At 65.2% G+C, this 25908-nt stretch overlaps 9 protein-coding genes across 9 annotated transcripts; 5 read left to right on the top strand and 4 right to left on the bottom strand.

Annotated features, from left to right (window-relative positions):
- Positions 1-2: 2 nt before the first annotated feature.
- Positions 3-3084, top strand: JCM10292_006864 (uncharacterized protein; the record flags this gene model as incomplete). Its single annotated transcript, XM_076647662.1, has 4 exons — positions 3-1073; positions 1129-2038; positions 2100-2241; positions 2301-3084. 4 exons carry the CDS (start codon positions 3-5, stop codon positions 3082-3084), a joined length of 2907 nt encoding a protein of 968 aa, XP_076506832.1.
- Positions 3085-3491: 407 nt separating this feature from the next.
- Positions 3492-6690, top strand: MCM3 (MCM DNA helicase complex subunit MCM3; the record flags this gene model as incomplete). The annotated part of the gene is made up of 9 exons (XM_076647663.1): positions 3492-3553; positions 3620-3665; positions 3743-3855; positions 3915-4132; positions 4195-4570; positions 4632-5148; positions 5206-6350; positions 6405-6612; positions 6682-6690. 9 exons carry the CDS (start codon positions 3492-3494, stop codon positions 6688-6690), a joined length of 2694 nt encoding a protein of 897 aa, XP_076506833.1.
- Positions 6691-7160: 470 nt separating this feature from the next.
- JCM10292_006866 (uncharacterized protein) lies at positions 7161-8635 on the bottom strand (the record flags this gene model as incomplete). The annotated part of the gene is made up of 8 exons (XM_076647664.1): positions 7161-7510; positions 7591-7644; positions 7707-7796; positions 7859-7915; positions 7977-8068; positions 8170-8233; positions 8300-8418; positions 8481-8635. The coding sequence occupies 8 exons, from the start codon at positions 8633-8635 to the stop codon at positions 7161-7163; spliced, it is 981 nt and encodes a 326-aa protein (XP_076506834.1).
- Positions 8636-9112: 477 nt separating this feature from the next.
- Positions 9113-11680, bottom strand: JCM10292_006867 (uncharacterized protein; the record flags this gene model as incomplete). The annotated part of the gene is made up of 3 exons (XM_076647665.1): positions 9113-9801; positions 9867-10092; positions 10151-11680. The coding sequence occupies 3 exons, from the start codon at positions 11678-11680 to the stop codon at positions 9113-9115; spliced, it is 2445 nt and encodes an 814-aa protein (XP_076506835.1).
- Positions 11681-12579: 899 nt separating this feature from the next.
- On the bottom strand, positions 12580-13870 carry JCM10292_006868 (uncharacterized protein; the record flags this gene model as incomplete). The annotated part of the gene is made up of 2 exons (XM_076647666.1): positions 12580-13427; positions 13480-13870. 2 exons carry the CDS (start codon positions 13868-13870, stop codon positions 12580-12582), a joined length of 1239 nt encoding a protein of 412 aa, XP_076506836.1.
- A 341-nt stretch (positions 13871-14211) lies between these two features.
- JCM10292_006869 (uncharacterized protein) lies at positions 14212-16599 on the top strand (the record flags this gene model as incomplete). The annotated part of the gene is made up of 4 exons (XM_076647667.1): positions 14212-14484; positions 14548-15102; positions 15162-15968; positions 16030-16599. 4 exons carry the CDS (start codon positions 14212-14214, stop codon positions 16597-16599), a joined length of 2205 nt encoding a protein of 734 aa, XP_076506837.1.
- Positions 16600-16799: 200 nt separating this feature from the next.
- JCM10292_006870 (uncharacterized protein) lies at positions 16800-18329 on the top strand (the record flags this gene model as incomplete). The annotated part of the gene is made up of 4 exons (XM_076647668.1): positions 16800-17183; positions 17240-17370; positions 17428-17586; positions 17645-18329. 4 exons carry the CDS (start codon positions 16800-16802, stop codon positions 18327-18329), a joined length of 1359 nt encoding a protein of 452 aa, XP_076506838.1.
- Positions 18330-18619: 290 nt separating this feature from the next.
- JCM10292_006871 (uncharacterized protein) lies at positions 18620-20418 on the top strand (the record flags this gene model as incomplete). The annotated part of the gene is made up of 6 exons (XM_076647669.1): positions 18620-18748; positions 18817-19083; positions 19143-19268; positions 19329-19358; positions 19415-19497; positions 19563-20418. The coding sequence occupies 6 exons, from the start codon at positions 18620-18622 to the stop codon at positions 20416-20418; spliced, it is 1491 nt and encodes a 496-aa protein (XP_076506839.1).
- Positions 20419-20763: 345 nt separating this feature from the next.
- JCM10292_006872 (uncharacterized protein) lies at positions 20764-25635 on the bottom strand (the record flags this gene model as incomplete). Its single annotated transcript, XM_076647670.1, has 9 exons — positions 20764-20935; positions 20992-21591; positions 21655-21864; positions 21923-22123; positions 22184-22519; positions 22585-23037; positions 23105-24954; positions 25034-25212; positions 25311-25635. 9 exons carry the CDS (start codon positions 25633-25635, stop codon positions 20764-20766), a joined length of 4326 nt encoding a protein of 1441 aa, XP_076506840.1.
- Positions 25636-25908: the final 273 nt, after the last annotated feature.

Below are 25908 nucleotides of genomic sequence, written 5' to 3' on the forward strand. Positions count from 1 at the left end.
AGATGAATGTCTCGCATCTGGTTCTTAGAGTTTGCGCCGCTGCCACCCCGCTTGTCACGCTGCTCTTGCTTCCACGCTTCGGCTTCTGCGGCTCCTCCCCGCTCGAGTGCATCACGGGCACGACTGCTGCCTGGCCTGCGCGCATGGCTGACGACGAGGACCCGCATGTGGCTGCAGAGGTCGACACGCCCGCCCCGCTTCGGACAGAAGCTCGAGAGGTGGAGGGCGACCGAGAAGACGAGCACCGCGACGAGACGACACAGGCCGTGGACGAAATACTCGTGCCGTACACCTTTGGACGCACTCCCTCGCTCAAGTTCGACGCCCTGTCCGCCCACCCTGCACTCCCGCTCGCACCTCAGGAAACCGCCCGCCCGCGGTTAGAGCGACCGACTCTTGCGCACCGTCCCAGCTCGCTCTCGTCGCGCCTGAGCGTCTCGACGACCAGCAGCAGCGTGCATGCTACCGCGCCGTCACGCCCGTTCGCCCTCCCGCCCGGCCTCGCCGCTCACTCGCCCGTTCCTTCCGCCTCTCTCGCGTCGTCCTCCACCTTGACCGCTCCTCGCCCCGCCACCACGCACAGAGCGAGTCAAGCGCTGCGCACGCGCCCGACCATCGTGACCCCTCAGCCTCGCTCTGCCCGCATTGACTACGAGCCCCCGCTCCCGCTCGATGTCCAGATCCTCCTCTTGACAACGCCGCCACCGCCGCAGCGCAAGCGGCCGCCCGTCGCGCAGCACACTGCAGAGGAGCAGGCGCTGCGAGAGGAGCTGCTCGCTGCGGAGCGGGAGCGCGTCCGGCGCGCGAACGGGAGGGAGGGTCTCGTGCGGCGGTTCAAGGCGCTGAGGTTGCTCAACGACGGGGTGAACTATCTCAGCGGACGAAGGGGGAGCACAGATGAGACGGCCGATGTCGGAGTCGAGATGGCGGCGCTGAGGGCGCAGGAGACGCTCGACTTGAATCCGCAGAGGAGGAGCAAAGAGGCTGGGCGGAGAAGCGGCAGAATGGACAGCAGGACGCCGGCGGAATACGTGCCGAAGACGTGGAAGGACTTCGAGTCGGCCTACGCATCAGTACGTCGTGTGCCTTCCAGTTGATCTCTGCCTGCTAACAATCTACATTCCGCAGTCACAAGTTGACCTGGACGACCCGCCCTTCCCGCCGCTCACCACGCCTACAGGCATCTCCACCACCTTTCCTTCTGCACGGCAGCCGGCTGAGCCAAGCAGCTCCCGCATCTCGCCGTATGAAGCCGCGCACTTCCCTGCTCCGCTCGGTCTTTCGCCCATCACGCCCGTGCGCGAGCGCCTCATCGCGCAGCTGGATCTGCTCGGCGAGACATACGTCCTGCCCGCCACGGCTACGGCCAGTGCAGCGCTGCACATATCGACGGCGGTCAGTCCTGTGCCGTCACTCGCATCTGCCTCAAGCGCGACCAGCGGACGACGCGACTCGTTCTTCCAGTCGACCAGCTCACCGATTCCTGGCCGACGAGAGTCCAATGCCTCGACTGCACCGTCTACGGCCTATTCGCATCCTTCGCCTGTACAGAAGAGCGTGCCGGGCGCCGGGGGCCCTGCTGTCTTCCCCTCGCACCCGCTGGGTGCGGGTACGACGCACCCTTACACGACTGGCGCTGCCGCTGCCGTCGACGTGCTGTCCGCCATCACGCTCAAGAATCATCCAGCCCTCAGGACTCTCCTCCAGCGCGCTCTCTACGCCCCGCTCGGTTCACCCGCCTTGTTCAAGCCCGCGCCCAAAGCCGCTATCATCACACTCTTCCCCTCGTCGTCTTCGCCTCCTGCCTCGCTCACCATCCTCGCCTCGCTCAACCTTCCCACGCGCATCTCGTCGCTCCCGCTCTCGCACGCGCTCGACGCGCACGTCGTCCTCGCTGGTGAGCGCGGGCTCGTCGTACCCGACACGGAGCGGGACTGGCGGTTCAGAGGCAACGAGGTCGTATGCACGAGCCCGAGCAGTCCCAGGGCGTCTCTCAGCGGGAGTCACGGTGGAGGACTTGGGATTCGGTTCTACGCTGGTTCGTGTCGTCTCGCATACGCTCCCTCTTGCTCACAGCTCACCACTGAGGCACGTCGCAGGCATGCCTATCTTCGCGCCCTCGCTGCCATCATTCGCCGCGCTCGAGGAAGAAGCAGGCGGGCGGATCGCCATCGGCACCGTCGCTCTGCTGGACGACTGGCCGCGGACTACCAAGTTTGGCTCGAGCGAGCGTGCAAAGCTGTACGTGCTTGTCCGCTCGATTGCCTGGAACGAGATGATGGCTGACTTGCCTTGCGCAGCCGGTCGCTTGCCAGCGAGGTCACTCGCGTGATTGAGCGTTTCCTGCACGAGCGCGAACAGCACAACTTCTCTCGTACGGGCACCGCGAGCGCCCATGCCAGTGCCGGCCCAGGCCAGAGCATCGCAGCCCCCTCGTCGCACGGACACGCCAAGAAGGTATCCTTCGACGCGGGACAGGCGCCTCGGCGAGCAAGCGACAGCGGCTACGTCGATTGGAACTCCGAGCCATCTCGTCGCGACTCGCAGAGCGAGGCTTCGCGCGAGGGCTCAGCCGCATCTCAGGCGACGAGCTCGCTCCCGCCCATCCTCGCCTCGACGCCCTCCTCTTCGATCTTCACGGCAGCCTGCACCTCCCTCGCGCAGACCCTCGCGCTCGACCTCGTCTACCTTGTCTCGCTCGACCTGCGCAACTGCCCGCCCGCGCCCTCCATCAATGGCTCCCCCGGCCTGACGCTCCTCGCATCGCACAACCTCCCGCAAGACTCGAACGCGACCTTCGACCCAGCGCTGCATCTGCGTGCGCTGCGCGCGCCCGAAGGAGGCCTGCTGTACCGCTCGCCATCCTCGTCGGCGCGCGGAGGCGAGGGCCGCGCGGGAGGTTTCGCGGGCGGGATCTTGCTGCCCATCGCGGAGACGGACAACGAGCGCGGGTGGGTCCTCGCCGGGTACACGACCGACCGAAGGAAGAAGTGGGGCGAGAAGGAGATAGACCAGTTCGACCGGATCCGCGAGGGACTGGCGAAGGTTGTGCTGTGGAAGGAGCAAGTCGGAGAAGGACTCTGATCGGGGGACGTGCTGTGTCGTCCTGTCGCTGGCTCGACGAGGGCGTACGTACATTATTGACATCGTATTTCGCATCGGATGCTTTGCGTCAGATTTCTTGCAGTCAGAGTGGATGTCGAAGGTGAGGAGACGTCCAAAGTCAAGCGAGCACGTCGGGATGACAGAGGCAGTCCAGTAGGAGCAGTGTACAAGGCGCATGCTCATTCAGCTGCTCTTGCCGCAGAGATGCAGCCCGCTTCCGCGAGGCTGCCCCCTGCTCGGCGCGTTGCTCGCGTCGCGCCGCGTCCGACGCGTCTCGCCCTCGACGCGACGCTGATCTCGCTGCCGTCGCCGTTCTCGCTTCGCACTCGCTCGTCTGCTGAGCAGGGCAGTGCTCAAACAGCCAGCTACAGACACGCACCGCACACATGGCCGACCTCTCTGGCCTCCCCGTCCTCCCGGACGACCAGCTCGTCAGCCGGACAAGGCGGTCCGTCTCCACCTCTCGTAGCAGCGTGCGCGGAATCGTGACTGACCTCTGCATGCGCATGCGCAGCTTCACCGAGTTCCTCGACCTCGACCCTGGCTCGGCGCAGGCTCGCGTGCGTTGCTTCTGGCGTACGCTGCATGCCTCTCTTCATTCACGCTGACCTTTCCTACGTATGCCGGTGGCGCGCAGCGGATGAGCATGTCGTACAAGACGGCCGTGCGCAAGATGTGCGAGGCGCAGGAGCGGAGGCTCATCGTCAACCTTGACGACCTGCGAGACTACGACCGCGAGTTCTGCGATGGGTGCGCACCCCCACGGTCCTGTACTGCAGCTCCGCAACCCGCTAACGCTCTCAAGACAGACTTTTGAAGGAGCCGGCAGCGTGGCTTCCGGCGGCAGACGCGGCGCTGAAAGACATGGCCGTCCACGCTTCCACGGAGCGGATGGCCGAAATTATCAAGCAGGAGACCTTCTACGTCGGTTTCAAGGGCTCGTTCGGCGAGAATCACACGACGCCGCGGACGCTCAAGAGCGACAAGCTCGGCAAGATGGTCTGCCTCGAGGGAATCGTCACGCGCTGTGCGTCCCGAGGTGCTGCTCCCTCCTTTTCAATATCGCGATTGACACGCATGTGCTCGCAGGCAATCTCGTCCGACCAAAGATGCAGCAATCCGTGCACTACTGCCCGTCGACTACCAACTTCCACACCCGCCTCTACACCGACCGCCTCTCTTCCGCCGCCGCGTCCGGCGCCCCCGTCTCCTCTTCCGCCTACCCGCAGACCGACGCCGACGGCAACCCGCTCGAGATTGAGCACGGCCTCTCGACCTTCATGGACCACCAGATGATCTCGATTCAGGAGATGCCCGAGCGCGCGCCCGCGGGTCAGCTGCCGCGCAGCGTCGAAGTCGTGCTTGAAGATGACCTCGTCGACAAGTGCAAGCCGGGAGACCGGCTGCAGATTGTTGGAGTGTACCGCAGTCTTGGTGGCGGGAACGGTGGGAGCGCGCACTTCAAGTTAGTCCAGCATGCTGTATGCTAATACGCCTACAAGCGCTGACCCGTTTCGCGCGTGCAGGACGCTCATCGTCGGCAACCATGTCGTGCTCCTCTCGGCCAAGTCGGGCGCAGGCATCGCGCAGATGTCGCTCTCGGAGCAGGACATCCGCGACATCCGCAAGGTCGCCAAGCGCAAGGACGTGTACGAGCTTCTCTGGAAGTCGCTCGCGCCATCCATCTACGGCTCGGACTATATCAAGCAGGCGATCCTCCTCCTCCTCCTCGGCGGCGTCGAGAAGAACCTTCCGAACGGGACTCATCTCCGTGGTGACATCAACGTCCTCATGGTCGGCGACCCCTCCACGGCCAAGTCCCAGATGCTCCGCTTCGTCCTGAACACGGCTCCCCTCGCCATCGCTACGACCGGTCGCGGCTCGTCCGGCGTCGGTTTGACGGCCGCCGTCACGACGGACAAGGAGACGGGCGAGCGCCGCCTTGAGGCTGGTGCCATGGTTCTCGCCGACCGCGGCGTCGTGTGCATCGACGAATTCGACAAGATGTCGGAAGTTGACCGTGTTGCCATTCACGAAGTCATGGTGCGTTGTTTCGTTTATTCGACTTGGCGGTGTCATTGACCCTGCTCGCAACCGCAGGAGCAACAAACCGTCACCATCGCCAAGGCCGGCATCCACACCTCGCTCAATGCGCGCTGCTCTGTCGTCGCCGCCGCCAACCCGATCTACGGCCAGTACGACGTGCACAAGGACCCGCACAAGAACATCGCGCTCCCCGACTCCCTCCTCTCGCGTTTCGACTTGCTCTTCATCGTCACCGACGATGCCGACGAGCAGCGCGACCGCATGATCTCCGAGCACGTCCTGCGCATGCACCGCTACGTCCAGCCGGGCCTCGAGCCGGGAGCACCGGCGGTTGACACGCTCGAGCAGCACCTCAGCGTCGGGACTGAGCAGCCCGCGGCCGAGGCGGCGCAGGCCAACGCATCGCCGTTCGAGAAGTACAACCCGCTCCTGCACGGCGGCGTGGCGCCCCTGCTCACCAAGCGCGGCGGCAAGAAGAAGGCCAAGACGCCCGAGGTCCTGACGATCCAGTTCGTCAAGAAGTACATCCAGTTCGCCAAGAGCACGATTGAGCCCGTCCTGCTGCAAGAGGCGTCAGAGTACATCACCAAGGCGTGGACCAACCTTCGCAACGACGACGCCGGCCCGAACCAGAAGCGCACGGCGCCCATGACGGTGCGTGCGCTCGAGACGCTCATTCGTCTCTCGACCGCGCACGCCAAGGCGCGCCTTTCGCCCGAAATCACCGAGGAGGACGCCATTGCCGCCGAGGAGATCCTGCGGTACGCGCTCTACAAGGAGGTCGTCAAGGCGAGCAAGGCCAAATCGAAGCGCCGCAAGCTCAACAAGCCCCGTCGCGGCGACAAGGGCTCGGACGAGGAGTCGTCCGACGAGGGCGAGTCGAGCAGCGACGACGAGGACGACGGGCGCGGGCCGAAGCGCATGCCCATGCCGGGGCGCAAGCAGCCTGCACGTGGCGCTCGCGGCAAGAGTGCGCAGGCGGCGAGCAGCCCTGCCGCCGTATCGGTCGAGGGCGAGGAAGACTATATGATGGTCGAGGCCGAGCAGGAGGAGCAGGTCGACGAGGACGAAGAGGCCGAGGCGGCGATGCGCGAGGCCGAGGAGAACGGCTTGCCCTCGCCTCCGCCGCCTGCAGTGCAGCAGGCCGAGCAAGTTGCGCAGGCCAAGACGCCCGAGGCAGAAGGTGTCAACCCGGCAAGGTAAGGCGATTTTCCTCTTGAAAAGGTCGGGAAGCTCACTGTCTTTCCTCGCAGGTTCAAACTGTTCCAATCCCGTCTGGCCGCCGTCCGCAAGAGCGACGAGTTCAAGGACACCGACGAGATCCCCCTCACGTCGCTCCTCGAGCCGCTCAACGGCGGTCTCGAGATTGCTCACCTCTTCGGCCGCGGCGAGGCTGAGGAGCACCTCCAGTCGCTCGCCAGCCAGGACGATGCTGTGATCACCTACGCGAGCGGTGTCATCGTAAGTTGCTTCGCACGCGCTGCTACTGACACTCAATTGACGAGGAGACTGACTGGTTGCCACTCGCAGTACTTCTAATTTTTTCGCGCCTCCTTCTCTTCTCCATCTGTGTAGCCCCTTCGTCTGCCGGTTGTAAGGCTGTTGTGTCCACCGCGTCCTCCGACCGCTAGAGATCAGAGGTCGAGAGCGGCAACATCGTGCTCAAAATTGTCACGACCGAAACGCGCCACGCGGTCGCTTAGGCGGCCGCACTCTTCAGCAAATAGCATTGACGAGCACAAGCCGTCTGCCGGGCGCGCCGAAAAAGCGCTCGCCGATCGAGCCCAAACTCTGCCCCCTATGGTGAGCTGGTCTTTCCGAAGCGGAGTGTCGCGGCGCAACGTCAGGTAGTCCCGCACGAATCCAACCGTGATGCACGTCTAGTGAGTATCTTTTGATCTGAAGAGGGGGTACAGAAAAGAGCGAAGGAAAGGAGTGAGAAAGGGAAAGATGGGATCGAAGTGACGGCGTCTAGCAGGCCGACAGGCCCAGCGACGACGACTAACAATTCAGACGCAGTGGGTAGATCCATCCGCGTGGGAATGGCAGTCCTGACCGGCGCTAGACGAGTCGCCGTGCGAGCCGACCTCGTGAGCGGTAGGGATGGACGTGGCGGCATCGGACGTGGCCGAGGCAGCGGCCTGAGTAGTCGACGCCGCCGCAGACGACGAAGACTGGCCGTGTGAGTCATCGTGGGACTCCTGCGCCTCGTGCGCGTGCTCGCCGGTGCAGCCGTTGGGCGGGAAGGCCTTGTCGTGCGCCCAGGCATCGAGGGCGTACCACTGCAGCGTGGCCTGGTTGTAAACGGTTGACGAGTCGTTGCTGGCGGCAAGAGCGAGGAGCTCGGGGTAGCCGTCAGCTGGAGAGGTGGCAAGGGCAAGAGCACGTCAGTTGCGACACGTGATGCGGCGCAGCGCAAAGCGGGTCGAGAAGACTGACCAGCGTGCTCAACGTGGTTGTATGAGATGGCAGGAACGTGGAGCATGCGGTGGACTGTGTGTTCCGGTGTTATCAGCGCTAGCAAACGGAACAGTGCGCAAGCGGGTGAGACTCACTGAGGTCGCCCGCGAACCACTGAGCAGCTTTTCCGACGCCAATCTCCTGGCCATCCCAGCACATGGTGCTCAAGAAGCTGCGCCCGGTGTCTGCGGACATGCTACAGCTTAGTTAAGAGTTTCGGATGCAATGGTCGAGGCGGGTGACCGACAAGTCGCGTCGCAGATGACGGTCTCCTGAGTGGCATTGTTGCCGCGCCAATGACCCGCTGCGTGGTTTTCTGAGTCAGCGAAGCTCAACGAAGTAGAGCATGCGACACAGTAACGCACCCCACGGCGCGGGCGTGTCGGCAAAGAGGGCGCAGTTGCCATCAGGGTCGTCGCAGCGGATCAGGACGTCATTCCCGTCCTCGCGGGCCTTGCTGTAGCTCGAACAAACACAAGTCAGTGCCCAATTTGCAGTGAGAACAAGAAGGATCGTGCAAAGCCCCAACAGCGGCCGAAGCGAGCGAAAGTCACGTACTTGCCCCAGCGGATCTGGGCGTAAATGCCCGACGCCGCCGCTGACGAGGCGTTACCGAAGTACTCTGCAGCAGACACTCGACGTCAGCTTTGCCGAAACATGGCGAGCAGAATAAAGGAGGACGACAAACTGATGTAGAGCGGGTCGTACTCGCCGAGGCGCAGGATGCGGTCGTGAGCGTGCTCAGCGATGTCGCGCATTTCATCGAGACCGTTCTGGATGAAAGCGGTCTGGGCGGGGCTGCACGACCTGCCAACGTGGACCAGTGCATCAGGTCGGTGACAGGGCGTAGAGGAGGCTGCGCAACGCACTCGTGGATCTTGACCTGGTCGGTGTGGCCTTCCCAGGACTTCTCGGCCGTGTTGTCACGCTTGACGAGCTGCTGGGCCGGAGCCGGGGTGAAGAAAGGCATGGCCTGGACAGCCGCAGCCGCCGAAGCGGAAGCAAGGAGAAGGGAGGGCAGCATGGCGGGGTCCGCAGCGGGGAGGTGGCAGAAGGAGAAGGAGAAAGAGAAGCAGACATAGCGCAGGCCGACGCCTTTATGGCATACACCGCGGCAAGGCGGAAGTTGGCGTCGAGGTCATGCCAAGATGAGGACCACGACGTCCCCTTGGCTTAGCCCAAGTCGATCAGAACCACACGGTCGGGCAACCAGTGCGGTCAGAATAGACGCCGCTGTACGCAGAGCCAATAGTCGGAATCGCGCGACTAATCTCGACGCGTGAAGGAGTCGCAAGCGCACGAGGCATCGTCCGGCGAGCGGTTGAAGACGGCCGCAAAGCCTGCAGAGACCGCCTGCACGGCCAAGCGGGAAAAGGAGGACCTCACCGCACGCGGACCCCGCACCGACTGGTCGACCTTCTCAACCAGGTCGTGCGTCGAAATCGTGTCGAGGATAATTACGAGAGTCACCTTGGCCACGTACAAGGTACGCACACACAGTCTAGTTATCGTCGAGGAGGAACTCGCTCCCGCGCCGCATGGCATCGGCTGCGGGCGGCGCGCGCACATTCCCGCGTATCCGCGGCGGTCGTCCCTCACCCTGCTGCATCCATTCCGACTCCCAGACGTCGGCAGCAGCGGCGCGCTTGGACGGATCTCGCACGAGTAGGCGGGCGACGAGGGCTTGTACCGCAGGCGTGACGAGGCGAGCGGAAGGAGGGGGCGGCGAGAGGAGGGCTGTTGCTGCTCCAGTCGCGAAGCCCGGTTCTGACGCGGATGAGGCGTGCGTCGGATGTGCGGATCGTACAGGTGACGGGTTGGAGAGGGACGGTGCGCGAGATAATTGCCCGGGCCAGCGATAGTCGGCTTTCGCGATCTTCAGGAGGTACGCCTTGCGCCCTCGCGCACTGCCGTCGACGGGCTCGACGAATGGCATCACGCCTGTAATGATGGCGTACAGAACGACGCCGAGGGCCCATGCATCCGTCTGTCGCCCGTCGTACTTCTTGCCCATGATCAGCTCGGGCGCGGCGTACGCCTCGGATCCGCAACGTGTCGCGAGTAGCGGAGAGGCCGGATCGATGAACCGTGAAAGGCCAAAGTCCGTGAGCTTGAGGAAGGGTGAGGGAAGTGTTGCGAGAACATTGGTTGGATCCGAGCAGGGGAATGGGCGGGAAGTGAGAAGGATGTCTAGCACGTGCGAAGGCGAGCGTAAGTTCGTAGTGACGGCGGCAGCGTGTCGATAGGGAACGCACTCTCGAGCTTGATGTCACGGTGCACAAGCCCAATCTCGTGCATCCACCCAACCGCGGAGGCGAGCTCGCCAAACATGCGCCGCGCAAGCCCCTCCGACACTTGCGGATGCCAGTCGGCGAGAAAATCGAAAAGCTCGCCGCCTTCACAGTAGTCGAGGACGAGAACGGTGTAGATGGGCGTTTTGAAGGACGAATAGAGCGAAACGAGGGATGGATGGTGGATGGTCTGTTACGGCAAGCGTGAGTCGCGCGGGCAAGGAGCAGTGCAGGAGCGCGTTACGCACCTTCAGCACCTCGGCCTCTCGCATGACACTGATGCGCATGCGATCGTTCGCTTCGCACGTCTTGCGACTCATGAGCTTGAGCGCGACCAGTCCTCCGTCCGCACCGGCGTCTCTCGACGCGGTCCGCGCATGCCCTCGATCTCGTCCGTTCACTGCACGCTCTTTGCCCTTGACGAGGTGCGCAAGCGCGACGCGGGAGAAGGCGCCTTTCCCGAGCACACGGTCGACAGCGTAGTCGCCGATGACATCGCCTTTCGCGACAGGCGGCTCGTCGACCTCGCGGGGCGAAGCCGTTGGATCCAGCGACGCCGACGCACCACCTTGTTGTTGCGAGGAAGAGGGCGGAGACGAGATGGAGTGTGCGGGAGTCGCAGCTCGCGAGGGGAGCGCGGACGAAGCGGGCGTGGGTTCATCGCCGAGCGAGACGAACTGACGAATGGTCGATGAGCGTGACGAAGACGAGCTCGAAGGCGCTCCAAAGTCGAGAAAGCGGGGGCGGGAGGGAACGTCGACAGCGGATGGCAGCGAAGTCAGGGGTTTGTGCGGCACAGGTGAAGACTCGGCGGGGCCGGGGAAGCCGCTGCCGCTCGGCATGGTAGACGATGTGTTGAGAGCAGCGAGCCGCGGTCGAAGCGCTGCTACGGGCGAGCCGGTCGCGGCCGACTCGTTGCCTGCAGTGCCGACGGCCGTTCGCGCGGGCGAGACGGTCCGCGGCGTTCGCGACAGCGAGCCTTGCCAGCTCGCCCCGTCGTGGCTCGTCGCACTGCTGATGCTCGTTCCTCGATCTCGTCGCCAGAACGAACCGCCCTCGGCCGCATCGTCGAGCCAGCTTCCACCGCTGCTCGACGCGACCGAGCTCCGCAGCAGGTCCTGCTGATGCGGTTCCCAACCCGGCGAGGGTAGATTCGGGAATGGCGGCGCGCGAGCGGGCGTGTTGCGCTGATTGAGCGAGTTGTTGCGCGAAGGCGGGTTCGGTGGCGGCGAGAGTGCGCGCGACTCGTCGGCCGAGCCGAAGAATGACAGCGTCTTGCTCCGCTCGGGCGCTTTGCGGTCACTCGCCGCGCTCGACTCGTCGCTGCGCCCGGATGCTGCGGGACTCACGACCCCGAACTCATCGACACCGCCTGCGGTAGACGTGCTCGTGCTCGCGTTCAACCAGTTGTCGCTTCGCTCGCTGCCGCGGCTCCAGGTCGGGAGCGCTGCCGCGTCGTGCTGCTCCTGCAGAAGGCTGTTGCCTCGCGAGCGCCCGCCCGTTCCAAGGCTGCCGCCCGTCCAGGCACCCTGCCAGCTCCCGCCTGCCGCCGGGAGGAAGCCCCACTCTCGTCCCTCGAGCGGCGACGGCAGGGGCGTCATGTGCTGGTCGCCCATAGCCGAGACGTTGTGCCACGTCTCGGACGTCGCAGAGCCCCAGGAGGCGATGCGGCGCGACGAAGTAGAGGCGGCGGGCGACGACGCGTACTGCGCCGCGGCGCTCGCGGCTGAGGGCGCGACGGAGAGGTGGAGGGCGGGTTTTCGCTGCAGGTTGGCCATGATGGCTGGGCAAGCTGCGAAAGCGCAGAGCGGAGGTGGAGGGGATCGGCGCGCGAGGGACGGGCGGCAGCGACTATGCCGACGAGACTGAAGGCCTGGTTGTCGTCAAGGCGTTCGACGCGTCTCACGAGCTGCGTTCCCACGTGCAGGCGGAACAGGCGGGGGTTGATCGAGGGATGCGGAGGAGTTCCAGCGGTGTGGGCTGCAGTCGCAAGGCGTCAGGTAGGGGTTTCGTGATCGTGCACAGCCTGAAGCAAGCGCGTTGACTGCTTTCGCGTTGTCCACAGAACCACAGACGGGCTCGGAGAAGCTCGTCGTCGCCAAACTGATGAAGACTGCTTCAAAGTCTCCAACGCGACAGAGGCATCGCGAAGCCTTGTGAGGCGACGGGATCGGACGCACAGTGTACTCTTTTGCGGGCAGAAGAGCCCCGCAAGGTCTTCAGAAGATGTGCTGCCGAGTTGCTCTTGCGAGATGGACGGATGTTGAAACAGCGCAACAAGCGCGACGGGCGCCCGAGAGCTGACAGCAGGGCCGATGCACAGCCTTTGACGACCTGGCTCGGCCGCGAGAGCACTGGCAGCCGCGTTGGTCGAGGGAGAAGCGCGAAGAGCCAACGCGTTGCTCTTGGCGGGGAAGTCCGGCCGCAGGGGTTCCGCGCGTCGGACCACCAACGTACCAGAGAGGATGGCCCCTCGAAGTACCAGACCAGGAACTGAGTGAAGGTGGTTTAGAAGGACAAGGCGAGATGCGCAGAGCCAACGAAAGTCCCACGCTTCGTTACGCACATGAACAGCAGAGGGGGGCCTCCGTCGCTCACCTTTTACTAATTCGCAGTATGGGAGTGTGGTCGTACAAGGCTACAACAGAGTCAAAGAGTCGGGAACGCGCAACACCGCCTAGACCTCCTCGTCGCCCTCGTCCTGCACGTCGAGCAGCCGGAGCAGCGTCTCGACCTCGTACGGGTTCGCGTCGACCTTCATCCTCCGGCTCGCATCCTTCATCGCCCTCGAGACCTTGACCTCTTCCCAGTTCTCCCGCGCAAAGTCGACCTCGTAGTCGAGCACCTCGTCGTACGCCTCGCCGAGCGCCGGTCGCGCAAACAGCTCGGCCGCGACGCCTTCGACGGTGAGGCGCTCGGCAAGCGCCGACAGAGCAAGCGATTGCAGAGAGGGGATGTCGAGGAAGTGAGCGAGGCGGTACAGCGATTTGGGCGAGACGGGCGTCGGGCGCGATGGGTGCAGGGACGAGAGAGGCGCGAGCGCTTGGCGGCGCCGCTTGGCTGCACTTGTAGTACTCGACGAGGAGGAAGAAGAGGCGGAGAGGAAGGACGAGGTGAGAGGCGCAAATTCGACGGTGCCGGTGTACGTCCAGGCGAGAAAGGCGCGGAAGGTGCGGTACGAGGTGCCCGTGATCGGGACGACGCGCATGTTGCGCGGAATGAGCGGTCGCGTGCGAAGTGGAGGGGAGGGCGGCGGGCTGTCGGGCGCGACGGAGGCTTTCACGCCCGGCCGTGTTTCCTCGTCGTCGTCGTCATAGTCGTCGTCGGAGCAGTCCGAGTCGGGCCAGGCAGGTTCGGCGGGGGTGTGCGCGACCGACATTGTATCTTCATAGAAGCCCGTCGTGCTTAGGTAGGCACTCCACCAGGGCGAGACAGCGGCGAGCATGGCGGACGACGCAAAGAGCGTGCGAGAGTCGCCCGGAAAGGTGAGGCAGACGTCGATGGCTTGCGGCGCATCGATCATGGCTGTTGCACTCGAGTGAGTTTGTGCATCCTGCGGGAGAGGAGGCACACGCACTCATGCAGCGTTCCGTCGCCCGGACGGGCTCTTTTGGCTTTTCCATCTCGAGGACGACCTTGAAGGGCTTGGAAGGCCTCCCGACGAGCAAGATCCACTCTCCGCGGCAGCCGTATGACCGCGACAGCTGCTCAACCAAGGTGTGTACTGCGCCATCCGCTTCGACGGCGAGTCGCACGGAAGGCGTGGTCTTGTCGTCGCAGTTGTTCCAGCGCAGCTTGACCGCCGAGGGCTGGTAGAGCTTGTTCTTGGGCTGTGCTGGGACGTACGAGACGGACCACTGGCCGGAGGAGAAGGGCGGGAACGCGAGGGAGATGGGCTGGTCGTGCGAGGTGGGGACGTTCGGGTCGATGTGGGCCGTAAAGACGCGGATGCGGTGCGGGGCCTGCATTGCGGCAGCGAGCCCCAGGAAGCCAGAAGCAGCAGCAAGCAGGGGAGAGCAGCAGCGCCGGCGAATGAGGTGCGGGGCAAAGAGAGGTCGAGGTCACGAGAGGGCAAAGTCGAGGTGGGGAACCCGAGGCGAGCGGCCACCTCGCCCGGATCCGCGGAGGTTGGCCGCGTACAGCGTGCATTGTTCTGAAGCCCGCCCAAGCGTTTCATGAGCTCGTCAGGGTGCTGAGAAGAGCGGAAGCGTCTGCCAATGGTGAAAGCAAGATGGAAGCGACGAGGAGAAGGTGGGGCAAAGTGGATGCTGGCGGTACATGCAGGGCGCCGAGAGGGCAGCACGCAGGAATGCTCTCGTATGCCGCACGCTCCAACCCCGTACGAGCGAGGGAGACGGCGGAGGGGAACCGTGCCGAGCTCATCTCCCCGCTCGTCCAAGCTCTCGCTCTTCACACCCGCGCTTTCGCTCTGACGATGGGCAAGAGCAAGTCCAAGGCAGCTGCCAGGCAGCCCGAAGCCACCGAGGGCGCGGCGCCCGCTCCCGCCGTCGGGCTCTCGTCGTTCCTGCTCGGACAGGCGACCGCCCAGGACAGCGACCTTGCCGATGTCTTTGCCCACTCCGTGCGTGTGCAGCCCCTACGAGAGCGTAGCTACCGTGCTAATGCTCCCTTTACACGTCCACAGAAAGGCCGCTCGCTCGCGTTCGACCCGAAGCGCGAGCTGCCCGCTTCGACCAGCACCGCCCCTCCCGCCGCAACTTCCGACTCGGACGAGCCCGACCTGAGCGAGCTCGAGTCTGGCGCAGAGCTTAGCGACGACGACGAGGAGGAGGCAGACGGGGAGGAGCGGGGCGACGTCGAGGAGGAGTACGCTGCCAAGCTTGCGGCTGCTACTCTCAAGAAGCGCAAGGCGGACGCTACGGCCGCTGCGCAGGGGAGGAAGCGCAAGGCCGAGGAAGAGCTCGACGACGAGGAGGAGGAGGCCGATGAGGAGGACGAAGAGGAGGAGCCCATCGAGGTGGACGAGGACGAGGACGACGAATTCGACATCAACGATCTCGTCCAGGAGACGCTGCGGGACGCGGTCGACGGTGTCAAGGGCACGAAGAAGACGGACAAGAGCAAGAAGGCGCCCAAGGTCAGCGCCAAGCTGGAGAAGCGCGCGCAGGAATCGCCCGAGGAGCGCGACGCCCGCACCATCTTCCTCGGCAACGTGCCGGCAGAGTGCTCGACGTCGCGGGTGCGATGGTCTCGTTCTTCGCACACGTCGACGCAACTGACGACTCTGTGTCCCCGCAGTCTCTCAAGAAGTCGCTCGTCCGTCACGTCCTGCAAAACCCCGCCCTGACGCTCCCCGCCGACTGCCCGCCTCTCAAGCTCGACGCGATCCGCTTCCGTTCGCTAGCCTTCGCCTCCAAGGTGTTCGGCCGCAAGGCGCACACGGGCCCGACCAACCCGAACGAGGAGCCGCTCGCCGAGGGCGGGCGCGGACGCAAGCGCGCGCGCGAGTGGCGCGAGTCCGAGCAGAGCGACCTGCGTGGGATCAAGGGCGGCTTCAAGGAGCGCGAGGGCGCGCCCGCCGCACCGGCTGCCGGCGCGCGGTCGGCGCCGATGACGGACGCGCAGAAGCGCCGCGTCGCGCTCATCCGCGGCGAGCTCAACGAGGGCAAGAAGGCGTGCAACGCCTACCTCGTCATCGAGGCGGTCCCGGAGGGCGTCGACGTGCGCGAGGTCGTTAATGCGCTCGTCGCGGCAAACGACAACTCGGTCTTTGAGGGCTTCACCCTCCGCGCCGATGTCGTCCGCCCGCGCTCGGCCGCTGCCGTCCTTGCCGCCGCGCAGATGGCCGCCAAGCCGAACGCCGACTTGACCGACGTGCCGCGAAACCAAGACGTGCACCAGATCTCGGCGGCCGAGGCGCGCCGGACCCTGTTCATTGGCGGCCTCGACTTTGCCGAGAACGAGGAGAACGTCCGCAAGGCGACCGAGGCGGTCCTTGTCCGTGAACGTGGGGAGCTTTCTGGTGGACGGTACGTTGAGAATGTGCGCATCGTGCGCGACGCGAGCAGTGGGCTCGGCAAGGGATTCTGCTATGTCCTGCTGGCGGTGCGTCTTGCCTTTCTTTCCGTGCGGTGTCTCGCCTGCTGACTCCGCTTGCTCCCTACAGGACGAGCAATGCGTCGACGAGCTCCTCGCGCTTCCGCCAGGCAAGAACCTCAAGATCTCGAAGCGCAAGGTCCGCCTCGAGCGCTGCAAGACGACTGCGGCCGCGGCGCGCGCCAAGGCCTCGCAGCGCACCGCCGCCGCGCAGCCTGGCGCGGTCCCCTCCTCGACGAAGAAGGCGGCGCCCAAGCCTGTGCGCCTCGCTGCGCCGCGCGACCCGTCGCTCGGCCGTCCCGGCTTTAGCAGCGGCGGGAGCAAGGCGGGCCCTTCTTCCGCGCGCACGACCGAGCACCAGTCGCAGCTCGCCGAGGCGCTTGCCAAGCTCCCCACGACGGAGCGCAAGAAGATCAAGGCGATGGACCCGGAGCGGATTGCGCGCCGCGCGGGCAAGAAGGAGCAGAAGCGCCTGGCGGAGCGCTACGAGCGCAAGCAGGCCAACGCGGCGAAGAAGAGCGGTGGGCCGGCGGAGGGCGTGCTTGGGAGGGAGAGCAGGGCGGCCGAGCGGCATCGGAAGGAGAAGAAGCGCATCCGGCTCGAGAGCAAGTCGACGCTCAAGAAGAAGTCGCAGCGGTAGCGTTTCTCCGTTGTTGCCATGATGCACTTCTTTCCGCTTTTGAATCTTCTCGTAGAGGAAAGTCCTATCTCTCCGGACCGTCTATTGCGAGGGTGCGCGCGAGATTCCGACTCGGCGAGAGCACCGCTCAATTGCCGCTCAAGGAGGACCTGTCACCGACGTCGACCTCGCCCCCCAAGTTGCCGGCTGCTGAGCTTGCGATGTTTGCGCAGAGCAGCAACACCAACTCGCCGTACCGCGCTGCGGGCCAGCCTGGCCTGTTCGCGACTCCGCAGACCTCATCGCCCTTCTCTCAACCTCAAGCCCAGGGCTCGGCAGGTGGCTTCGGCGGGTACAACTCGGGTGCTTCAGGGTCGAACACGTTCGCAGGCCCGCAGTTCGGCGGCGGGAATCACGGCGTCGCGCCTGGGTACGGCGGGTACGGCGCGAGCGGAGGAGCAGCGGGAGGAGCAGGCAATGCGGGCTATGGCAGCCCGTTCGGCGGGCAGAACGCGATGCAGAGCAGCACAGGAGGTAGCGCAGGCACGCCGGGCGCCAAGCGCAACTACCTGCCCGGGTATTTGTCGGGCGGTGTGGCAGCTCAGGTGCGTCTCGTCTCGACCCCCTCGACGGGCTTCGTGCTGACCCTCTGGAGGTACAGCAGGCCGATGCGACGCCTCCGCATGCTATGGCCGACGACCGCTCGTACGACTCGCCCGCACGGAGGACCTCGCTCTCCAGCTCGCCCGCGACCCGCTTCGGCGGCGGAAGCTTGTTCGGCGGTCGCGACGGGTGCGTTCCCACATGCCGGCGCACGCAGTGCATCAAACTGATCCGCACGCTTTGCAGAACGCCCTCCAAGTCGCCGAAGTTTGCCCCGTACACCGCTCCGCCGCGAGCAACTGCGTACCGGCGGGAGGCGGAGGAGGATGCGCCGCCCGTGGCCTCGCTCAACGAGTACGACGGCCCAGACACCTCCTCGCTGCAAGTCGACTCTGGCATGAACGGGTGCGTGCCGCGAGCAAGATGCTCCGGCCGGCGAGACTGACAGAAATGACCGTCGCAGACTCCGCCGCTCCCCCTCGAATGACCCGAACGCTTCTCCCTTCGCCACTTCTTCCGCCCTTCCGCATCCCGGTAGCTCGAGTTCCGCCAACAAGAGCGGCTACGCGGTCAACATCTTTGGCTTCCCCGCCTCGGCCCTCGAGCTCATCCTCGACCACTTTGCTCAGTTTGGCGAGGTTGTCTCGTCGACGCCATCGACCGAGGGAGGCAACTGGGTCACGGTCGTGTACGCACAGCCGTGGTCTGCTGCGCGCGCATCACGAAAGAACGGCGAGATCCTCGGCGGGGTGCTCATGATCGGCGTCAAGGCGGTCGACGAGGACGGGCTCAAACGTGCGCTGGCGGGCGGCGAGAGCGGACACGACGTTGTGCCCTCGGGCGCGAGCACGCCTGCACCGCGGCCGCACTCGGCGCCCATCGGCGGCGCAGCGTCGACGCCGTCGGGCGTGGGCAAGCCTGTGCAGGTGCTCGGCCCGCAGGCGGCGTTCAAGGCGGCGCCGACGCCGACGCGCAAGGGGTTCCTCGGGCTCGGTGGTGCGCCGAGCACGCCTGGCGGGAGCACGGGAGACGCGCACGCGAGCCTGTTTGCCGAGAAGAGCAAGCAGGCAGTGCTCGCACAGCAGCAGCAGCAGGCGGGACAGAAGAGCGTGCTTGGCAAGGTCAGCGACCTCGTCTTTGGATGGTAGACGCGCTCGTGTGCAGCCGTGTTGTATTTCCTTGCAGTCCCTCTCAGAAAAGGTGAGACGGGGCGTGGGGCGCCTTTTGATCGCCCTGTCGCCGAGATGCAGGCCTCGACATTTGGAGCTTGACCTTGCCCTCGCGCCAATGCACGGCACGCTCGCCTACCCGCGCTCTCGCTGCTGCTGCTACCCCTGTTGAGACTGTGCAAGTCACCGACCGAGCTTGTCTTCCGCGAAACTCCTTCCGGCACCCGGGGAAAGCAGGCGTCGGGTTGCTCGCGTTGCTCATAGGACGCATGGCAAATGCAACGCCTCGCGTCCTGGCAGAGGAGGCAGTGCTCGACGACTCCATCGCCTTTGGGCGCTCGAGGCTCCCGCTCGTCCGCGTGCTCCTGTGCGTTGTGCCCTGGAGCGCCCTCCTCTTCGTGCGTTGCCCGCTCTTCTGGTGCACAACAAGGTGTGCCGATCCCGCTGACTGCGTTGCAATGGTCAGGGCATGTCTCTCCGCCTGTGCGTTACGTACGCCCGCAAGTACAGGCGCGACCGCTGGCCCAGCCGCCTCCTCGTTCCGCTCCTCGCCGTCCTCGCGACCGGCTCCGTCGCAACTCAGGTCGCAGCCCTCTTCCAGGTTCTGACCGCTGCTGTCAAGGGCGGGGGCTACGCGGCCGTCGGACGCCCGGGGATAGACGCAACTGGTCAGGCGTGCGCGACCATCAACCTCATTGTTGCGCAACTCTTCTTCATAACCCGCCTGTGGCCGGTACGCCTACGTCGCTTGTCCTCTCCACATGCGACCGCTGACGGGGTCTGCATACGCAGTTCGCCAAGAGCTGGCTCATTCGGGTTCCGGTATTGGTGTTGTGGGTCGCCTCTAGCGTGCTGTCCTTGGTTTGGGACATCCGCGTGACGAGCATCACCTTGGGCAATCCACTCATTGCCGGTTCGGTATGTCTGTCTCCTTGACTACGGTTCAAGCAGCGAAGCTCACACTACTTCGGTCCGCAGGATCGCGCATGGGGTCTCTCGAGTAGCTGGGTACGCATGCCAGTTGGGTTGCGATAGCTGTGGTCGCTGACGCCTTGCCCTCGCAGATTGTGGTCGCCTCGTCGGGTCTGGTGACATCTTTGCTCTGGCATCATCTACGCCAAATGAGGGACGCAGAACTCGCTAGCCGGTGCGCACTTTCCGTCGTGTCTTTTCAGCGCCCTTCGCTGAGGACTGTGTCACCGTGCGGCGCAGGCACGGTCTCAAGCGCGTCGGCATGTTCATTTGCCTGTACATCGAGTCTTCCGGCCTCGTCGACATCGTCTTTCTCGCCGTCGGTATCGCGCAGGCCCTAAGGAACGTCTCGGAAGCCGCCCGTCTCGTCGGCTTCTTTGCCTTTCTCTCGTCTCCGCTCGTCTCGGCGTACTCCGTCATGTTTGCCCTCACCCAGCGCCCGCCATCGCCCGTCACGCCGCGGCCGAGCAAGTCGTCCAGCAGTGGGGAGAAGCACTTCGGCGGCAGCGACCTGCACTCGCTGCAGCGGTTCCGCTCGACTCTGGGTTGCACGAGTCGGTCAATTGTGGACGCGGCCGCTGTCGCGCCGACGCCGCCGGAAATCACCCGCTCGCCGCACGAGTCTGTCGTGCCCGAATCGACGCTCTACATCGCGCTCGACCCGGACGACCCACAGACCTGGCGCGGCGACGCCGTGCGCCTCTTCCCCTCGCTGCGCTTCGATCCCGCGCACTCGCTCTCGTCTGCGGTATCGCGGCCCGAACCGGCGCACAGCCTCCGCGAGCCCGCACGCGGGACTCGCTCGGTGCGGTCTGCCTCGCTGGACGCGCGGTCGCTCGACTGGGCGCGGCGGGGCTCGCTCGTGCCAATGCTCGGCAGCGTGGGCAGGGCGTCGTCGATGGGCCAGGTACCGACGCGGGAGACCGCCGGGCGGGAACCACAGTACAACGAGGCAGTCATCGACCGAGACGAGACGGTCGCGGCGCTCAATCTCGACGCTTTCACTGTGTGCGAGGCGCTTCCTTGGGGACCGCGGGCGTCGAAGGATGAGGAGGTGCGTCTTGCGCCTCTTGAGCCACGTTTTGTGCAGAGCTGACTCTCGTCCAACCTGCAGGCTGCCCTGCATGCGAGCAGTAGAGACGCTCCCCGCTCCCCTGCATCGATAAGAGATCCTGTTGTGCGGTGACCTGTCTGCTGTGTTGTACTAGATCCCGTCCTTGTAGCCTTATGATGCGCGACTCGCGAATATCCCCGCCTCGTGCCTTTCAAAACCACTCTCAAGACAGTAGTCGGGCAAGAAAGCGGGTTGCAAGTGTGCTAGGTGGAGAAACAAGAGAGGCACGGTACACCTTTGATCGCAAGTATGCCAAAAAGCGAAGAACGAAGAGAGCCGGTAGCCAAGCGATTCCCTCCTTCCTTTCCATGTCCGTTTTCTCGTCCTTCAGACCCACGTGCTCGTGCTCGGACCCACGATCGCATGGCTGGCCCCGCCGAACGCAGAAAGCGGCGCGGCCCCCGTTGCGTGGACATCGTCGACGCCGCGCCGAAGCTTGTCGATGCCGGAGAGGGTAGCCGAGTGGCGCGCCTTCTCCTGATTCAGCTCGATAGCAAGGCTGCATGCGACGACCGTCAGCACGCGTTCGGCGAGCGCGGGAAGGGTAGAGCGCACTCGTCCTTGTCCTTCTTGATCTGCTGCATCTCGGCCATTCTCGCCTGGAGCACCTGGATCGTCTGAGCGAGCTCTTTGGACGTCGCCTGCAGCTTCGCAGTGTCGTTGTGCATGCGCAGCTCGATCTGCCCGACAAGCGCGACCGAGTCGCCGATCGCTTCGGATGCCTCGACGCTCTCGGCAACGCCGACGTGGACGGCGCACGCGGTGAGTGCATCCTGCAGCGCGCTGAGTGCGGTCTCGAGCGTCTGCGCCTCCTCCTCCCAGGCAATCGACGACGCAGCCACCGTCTTGACACGGGCGATTTCGTCCTTGATCTTCTCGAGCGCGCTCGGGAGGCTCGACGGGTCGCCGCGCTCGAGCACGACGGGCGTGTTCTCGCAGTCGAGCAAGGTGAGAACGTCCTGGGCGAGGGCGAGCGCCGACTTAAGAAGGTCGTCCTTGGCAGCAAGCTGACCGAGGTGCTCAGCGGCGGCGCTCTCGTGGCGCTCCAGGAGCGTGGCGATCTCGTCAAGAATCGAAACGAAGTCGGCGGCGTGGGACGCGATGCCCGTAGAAGGCGGCGACAAACCGAGAGGGGCGCCGATGACAAGCACGCGGCTGCGGAAGAGAGACGCAAGCGCTCAGCAACAATTAGTGAGGGCGCGGAGCGCATCGACGTACCGCTTGAGGGATTCAAGCTGCTCGCTCGTGTCCAGTAGCTTGTCGCGGACGCCGAGAAGGTCCGCCCTGAGACCGTCGGCGTGAGAGTTGGCTTCGTGTAGGCTCGCCTCGGCCTCCTCCGCCCGCGTCTCGAGCGCCGTGATGGTACAGTCGAGCTGCGAGATCTTGCTCTCGACCTCGGCGCGAACGCCTTCGGCCGTTTCACAGCGCCTGCGGACGGAGCATCGTCAGCCCGAGCACCGCCATCGAAGAAAGACGAGCAACGTACCGCCGGAACTCCTCAACCTCGATTGCCTGGGCGTTGAAGTCCGCGAGAATCTGCTCCGCCTCTTCGGCCGTCTGCTGCAAAGCCTTGAGCTCGACAATCTGCTCGCTCATGTCGAATACGTCGCGAGTCAACCCAGTGATGGCGGCCTGGTCGGCCGCCTTGTGCGCCTGCGAGAGCTCGCGTTCGTGCTCAAGTGCGCTGCTATCGAAAACGGCGGTGTCAGGGTAGCAGCGGCGCTCAGACAGAGGAAGAGGCGCGCACGAGCGAAGAGACTGCTCCGTGGCCTCGAGCGCCTGGTTCGTCGCCTCGAGCGATTGCTTCGACTTCTCAAGCGATCGCTTCGACGCCTTGACGTCGGCGACGAATTCGTTGATCTTCTTGAGCTGCTGCTTGGCGAGGGTGAGCTCAGACTTGTGCTTGTCGACCTGGGTCGCGAGGTGGTCCTTCTGCGCGACCAGGTTGTCACGCTCGGCGATCAGGCCGTCGCGCTCGACGACGAGGTCATTGCGTTCGGTCGCGCAGCGCTCGAGCTCGATCTGCGTCTTGTCGACCGTGTTGCGCAGGTTGGAGCAGTCGAAGCTGAGGCGGTCGACATCGCTGTTGGGGCACAAGGTGTCAGGCGGTGAGATGGAACTGGCGGAAGTCAACGTGGCGTGACTGACCTGCGAGCCTGCTTCAGTCTGGCTTCGAGCTCGTCGACGTGCACGTCACGACTCGCCTCCTCGACCCGCTTCTCTGCCGCGAGCGCCTCCCTGCCGTCCGCGACCTCGCGCTGAAGATCCTCGATTCGGCGCACAAGCTTCTTGCGCTCCTCCTCAGCGCTTCGCTCGGCGAGCCGCAGCGCCTCGCACTCCGACGTGATATCGGTACGCTGCGCCTCGAGGACAGTCTTCTGGGCGGCAGCACGCTCGAGCTGCTCCTCGAGACCGAGGATCCGAAGAGACGCGCGGGCAAACGCCTCCTCGGTGTCGCTAGGAGAAGTCTGCAAAGCGTGGCTGACCAGCACAGGAGCCTGTTCGGCCGGCGCCCTGACCGTCTGCGTCCGTTGCGCGGTGATCTCGACCTTTGCGCTGAGGACGACGCTCGTGAGACTGGCGACGTCCTCGTGGTGGCCGCTGCAACGAAGGCGAGTGTCAGCGCTGCAATATTCGCCAGGATTCGAGGATTCGAGAAGGATCGTACAATGTGAGGAGCTCGATCTCGTTCTCGCACGCCTCCCTCCGCCTGCGCTCTTCCTCCTTCAGCTTCGTCTCGATCTCAAGCTGCGCCTCCAGCTTCTTCACCCGCTCGCGCTCCTCGAGCAACCGGAGCATGGCGTGCTGCAGGTCGCTCGCACGCAGAGGCGAGCTCCCAAACGGCGACGACGGCTCGGTCGTATCGCCCCTCCTGGCGGCGGACGTGTCGACGCCAGCACTGCGCAGGGGCGAGGAGGACGCCGCAGGGTGCGCCACGGCGGGCGCGTGCGCCCTCCAAGCCGCAATGTTGCCCGAAGAGCCGCCGAGGTCAGCGCCGAACGAGGACGACGGACCGAGCGGGGCGCGGCGGCGGCTCGGGCTGCTGCCTTCGAGTCCGGCAAGATCTTGGGCGAACGTGAGGCTGATGTGGTCGAGAGGCGTGCGGCCCGTGGGCGAGAAGCCGTGCCGGGCGACGCCTTTGCCCTTCCCGCCCAAATCGTCCTCCGAGACTTCGCTGCCGAGACGCGGGTACTCGACGTCGAAGCCGGCACTGCCCGCCGCATAGTCGTCATCAAACAGAACAGACGAGTGGCCGCCCCGGGCGCGCCGACTAGCACCCGACTCGAGTTCGAGCGTGAACGGCTGGATCCGCAACTTGCGCTGCGCGGAAGGGGCGGGCTTGGACGGGCTGGCAGTTGGCGTAGTCGTCCTGTTCGGCTGAGCGGCCCTCGCCGCCGTCGTCGTCGAGGCTGTCGGCGCGCCGCCGCTTTCGACAGCGGGCGGCGTCGGCTCCGGGTAGGCGGCATCGAAGTCGACATCGCCCGCGAGGTAGTCCATCCCGCCGAGGTCGCCCGCGTGCATGCGGTAGGCGGGCTCCTCGACCTGACTCGGCTGCAGGTACTTGTGATTGCTGCCTGACCCGCTCGCGACAGGCTCGGCATCCTCGAAGCCGGTGGCGACGTCTTCGTGTTCTTCGACTCGCAGCTCGAACTGGTCGTGCCCGTCGGCATGGTCGTCGTCCTCGCCCTCCTCGTCATCATGGAGCGAGTCTTCCCAGCCCTTGAGGCGAGCCCTCGCCTCCCAGATCTGGTTCGCCTCGCTCATCTCGCGCAGCTTGTGGCGGAGGTCGGCGACGGCATCGTCGTGCTCGTCGTCCTCATCATCTTCAGGAGTGTTCTTGTCCTGCTTGAGCTCTTCGAGCTCGTGTTCGCGCGCCGCAAGCCGCTCGAGCAGCTGCGCCTTGGTGAGCTTCAACGTGCCGGGCAGGTACTTGGGCTTCTTCTGCGCGGGCGACTGCGCCCTCTGCTTGCCCTTGCCCTTGCGCGAGCGGGCGCGTGTCGACACGACGTGGTCGTCAACGCTAGACGTTTCGCCATCGGCCTCCTCGTCGGCCTCCTCGGCGGCGTCGTCCTCGGTGCGAAGCTGCGACGGCGCGACGACGCGCACCTTCTTCTTGCTGCTCGAGCGGCTCGTCGAGCGCGCGCCTCTCGCCTGCACATTCGACGTCTGCCTCGTCTTGGCCTTGCCTTTGGTCTGCGTCGCGCTGCGAGTGCGCTTCGACGGCGACGAAGCGGGAGCTGACTCGTAGTCCGTCTCGTCGGACGTTTCCTCGTCGCCATCTTCGTCCGTCGTCGTGGCTGGCGCGCGACGCTTGCGGCTTGATGAACTGGCGACAGTCGGGAGCGCAACCTTGAGGCTAACCTTGGCGTGCGACCGGCTGCTGCGCTTGCTGCTGGTCCGGCTCGTGCTGCGACTCTTTGACGGCCTAGCGGAGGTCTGCGCACGGGTGGACGGGCGGTCGCGATGGCTCGAGAGGAACGCGGCGCAGGCGCGTTCGTCGTCCGTCGAGTCCGGGTCCTGCGCGTCCGATCGAGCCATGCATTAGTCCGACCGCCCTTCCGGCATCGAAAAGATGCAGAGGAGCAACCGCACGCACCTCAGCGTCGACGAGCTTGGCGACGTCCTTCTGCACGCCCTTGCCAAGTGCGAGGGTGACGCCCTCGCTCTCGCCCTTCGTGAGCACGCCCTGGTCGACGAGGTCGTGCTTGACTTGGAGGACGCGCTGCTGCAAGCTCTCGGTGCGGCCTTGCTCGCTCGCGGGAGCGTGCTCGTGAACTTGAGGCGAAAGCGGAATCGTTGTTTCGTCCGGGCGAGGAGACGCAGGTCAGTACGGGTCACGCCACGGCCGAAAACGAAGCCGGACTGGGACGCACTGTACTTGTTAATGCTCGCGTGCCCGACGCCCTGCTTGCTGCGCCCCTTCTCGCGCGAGATGCGCACGACGGCGGCGAGCACCTTCGCCCTGAGCTCCGGCGTGCTCTTGCCACGCGACGCCGTTGCGAGGCCGCTGCGGCCCTTGACCCACTTGGCAGGTGGGGGCTTCGGAGCAGCCTTGCGCGGAGCCGCCTTGCCCTTGGCCTTGGTCGCCGTCGTCAGAGGCGACGAGTCGTACAAGTTCGACGTGAACCAGCTCGGCGGCTTGCGCGAGCGCGGGGGCGGGTCCTCGGTGTCGCTGAAGAGCGTGCGCGACTTGGCCATCGTGCTCGTGCTCGCGCGCGCTGGAACGAGGCAGAGTCTGCGGAGGCGAAGCGGAGAAGGAAGAGGAGAGCCGGACGAGGCGGTGACGCGCGGCGACCCGCTCGGACCCTCTTGGACCCGGTGCAGCGCGCAAAGTGCAGCGCAGGGCTCGTCAGGTAGCGCTGCTACCACAGTGTAGGTACACGCGCGAATAGACGCGTGAAAGCGGGAGGAACGGCGGTGATTCGCAGATTGACCTTCCCAAGCTCCACCTCGACGCGTCTTTTGACATCT

This window comes from Rhodotorula paludigena (genome assembly GCF_050403205.1).
Source record: "Rhodotorula paludigena JCM10292 DNA, Rt_paludigena_JCM10292v1_ctg10, whole genome shotgun sequence".
Classification (NCBI taxonomy): Eukaryota; Fungi; Basidiomycota; class Microbotryomycetes; order Sporidiobolales; family Sporidiobolaceae; genus Rhodotorula; species Rhodotorula paludigena.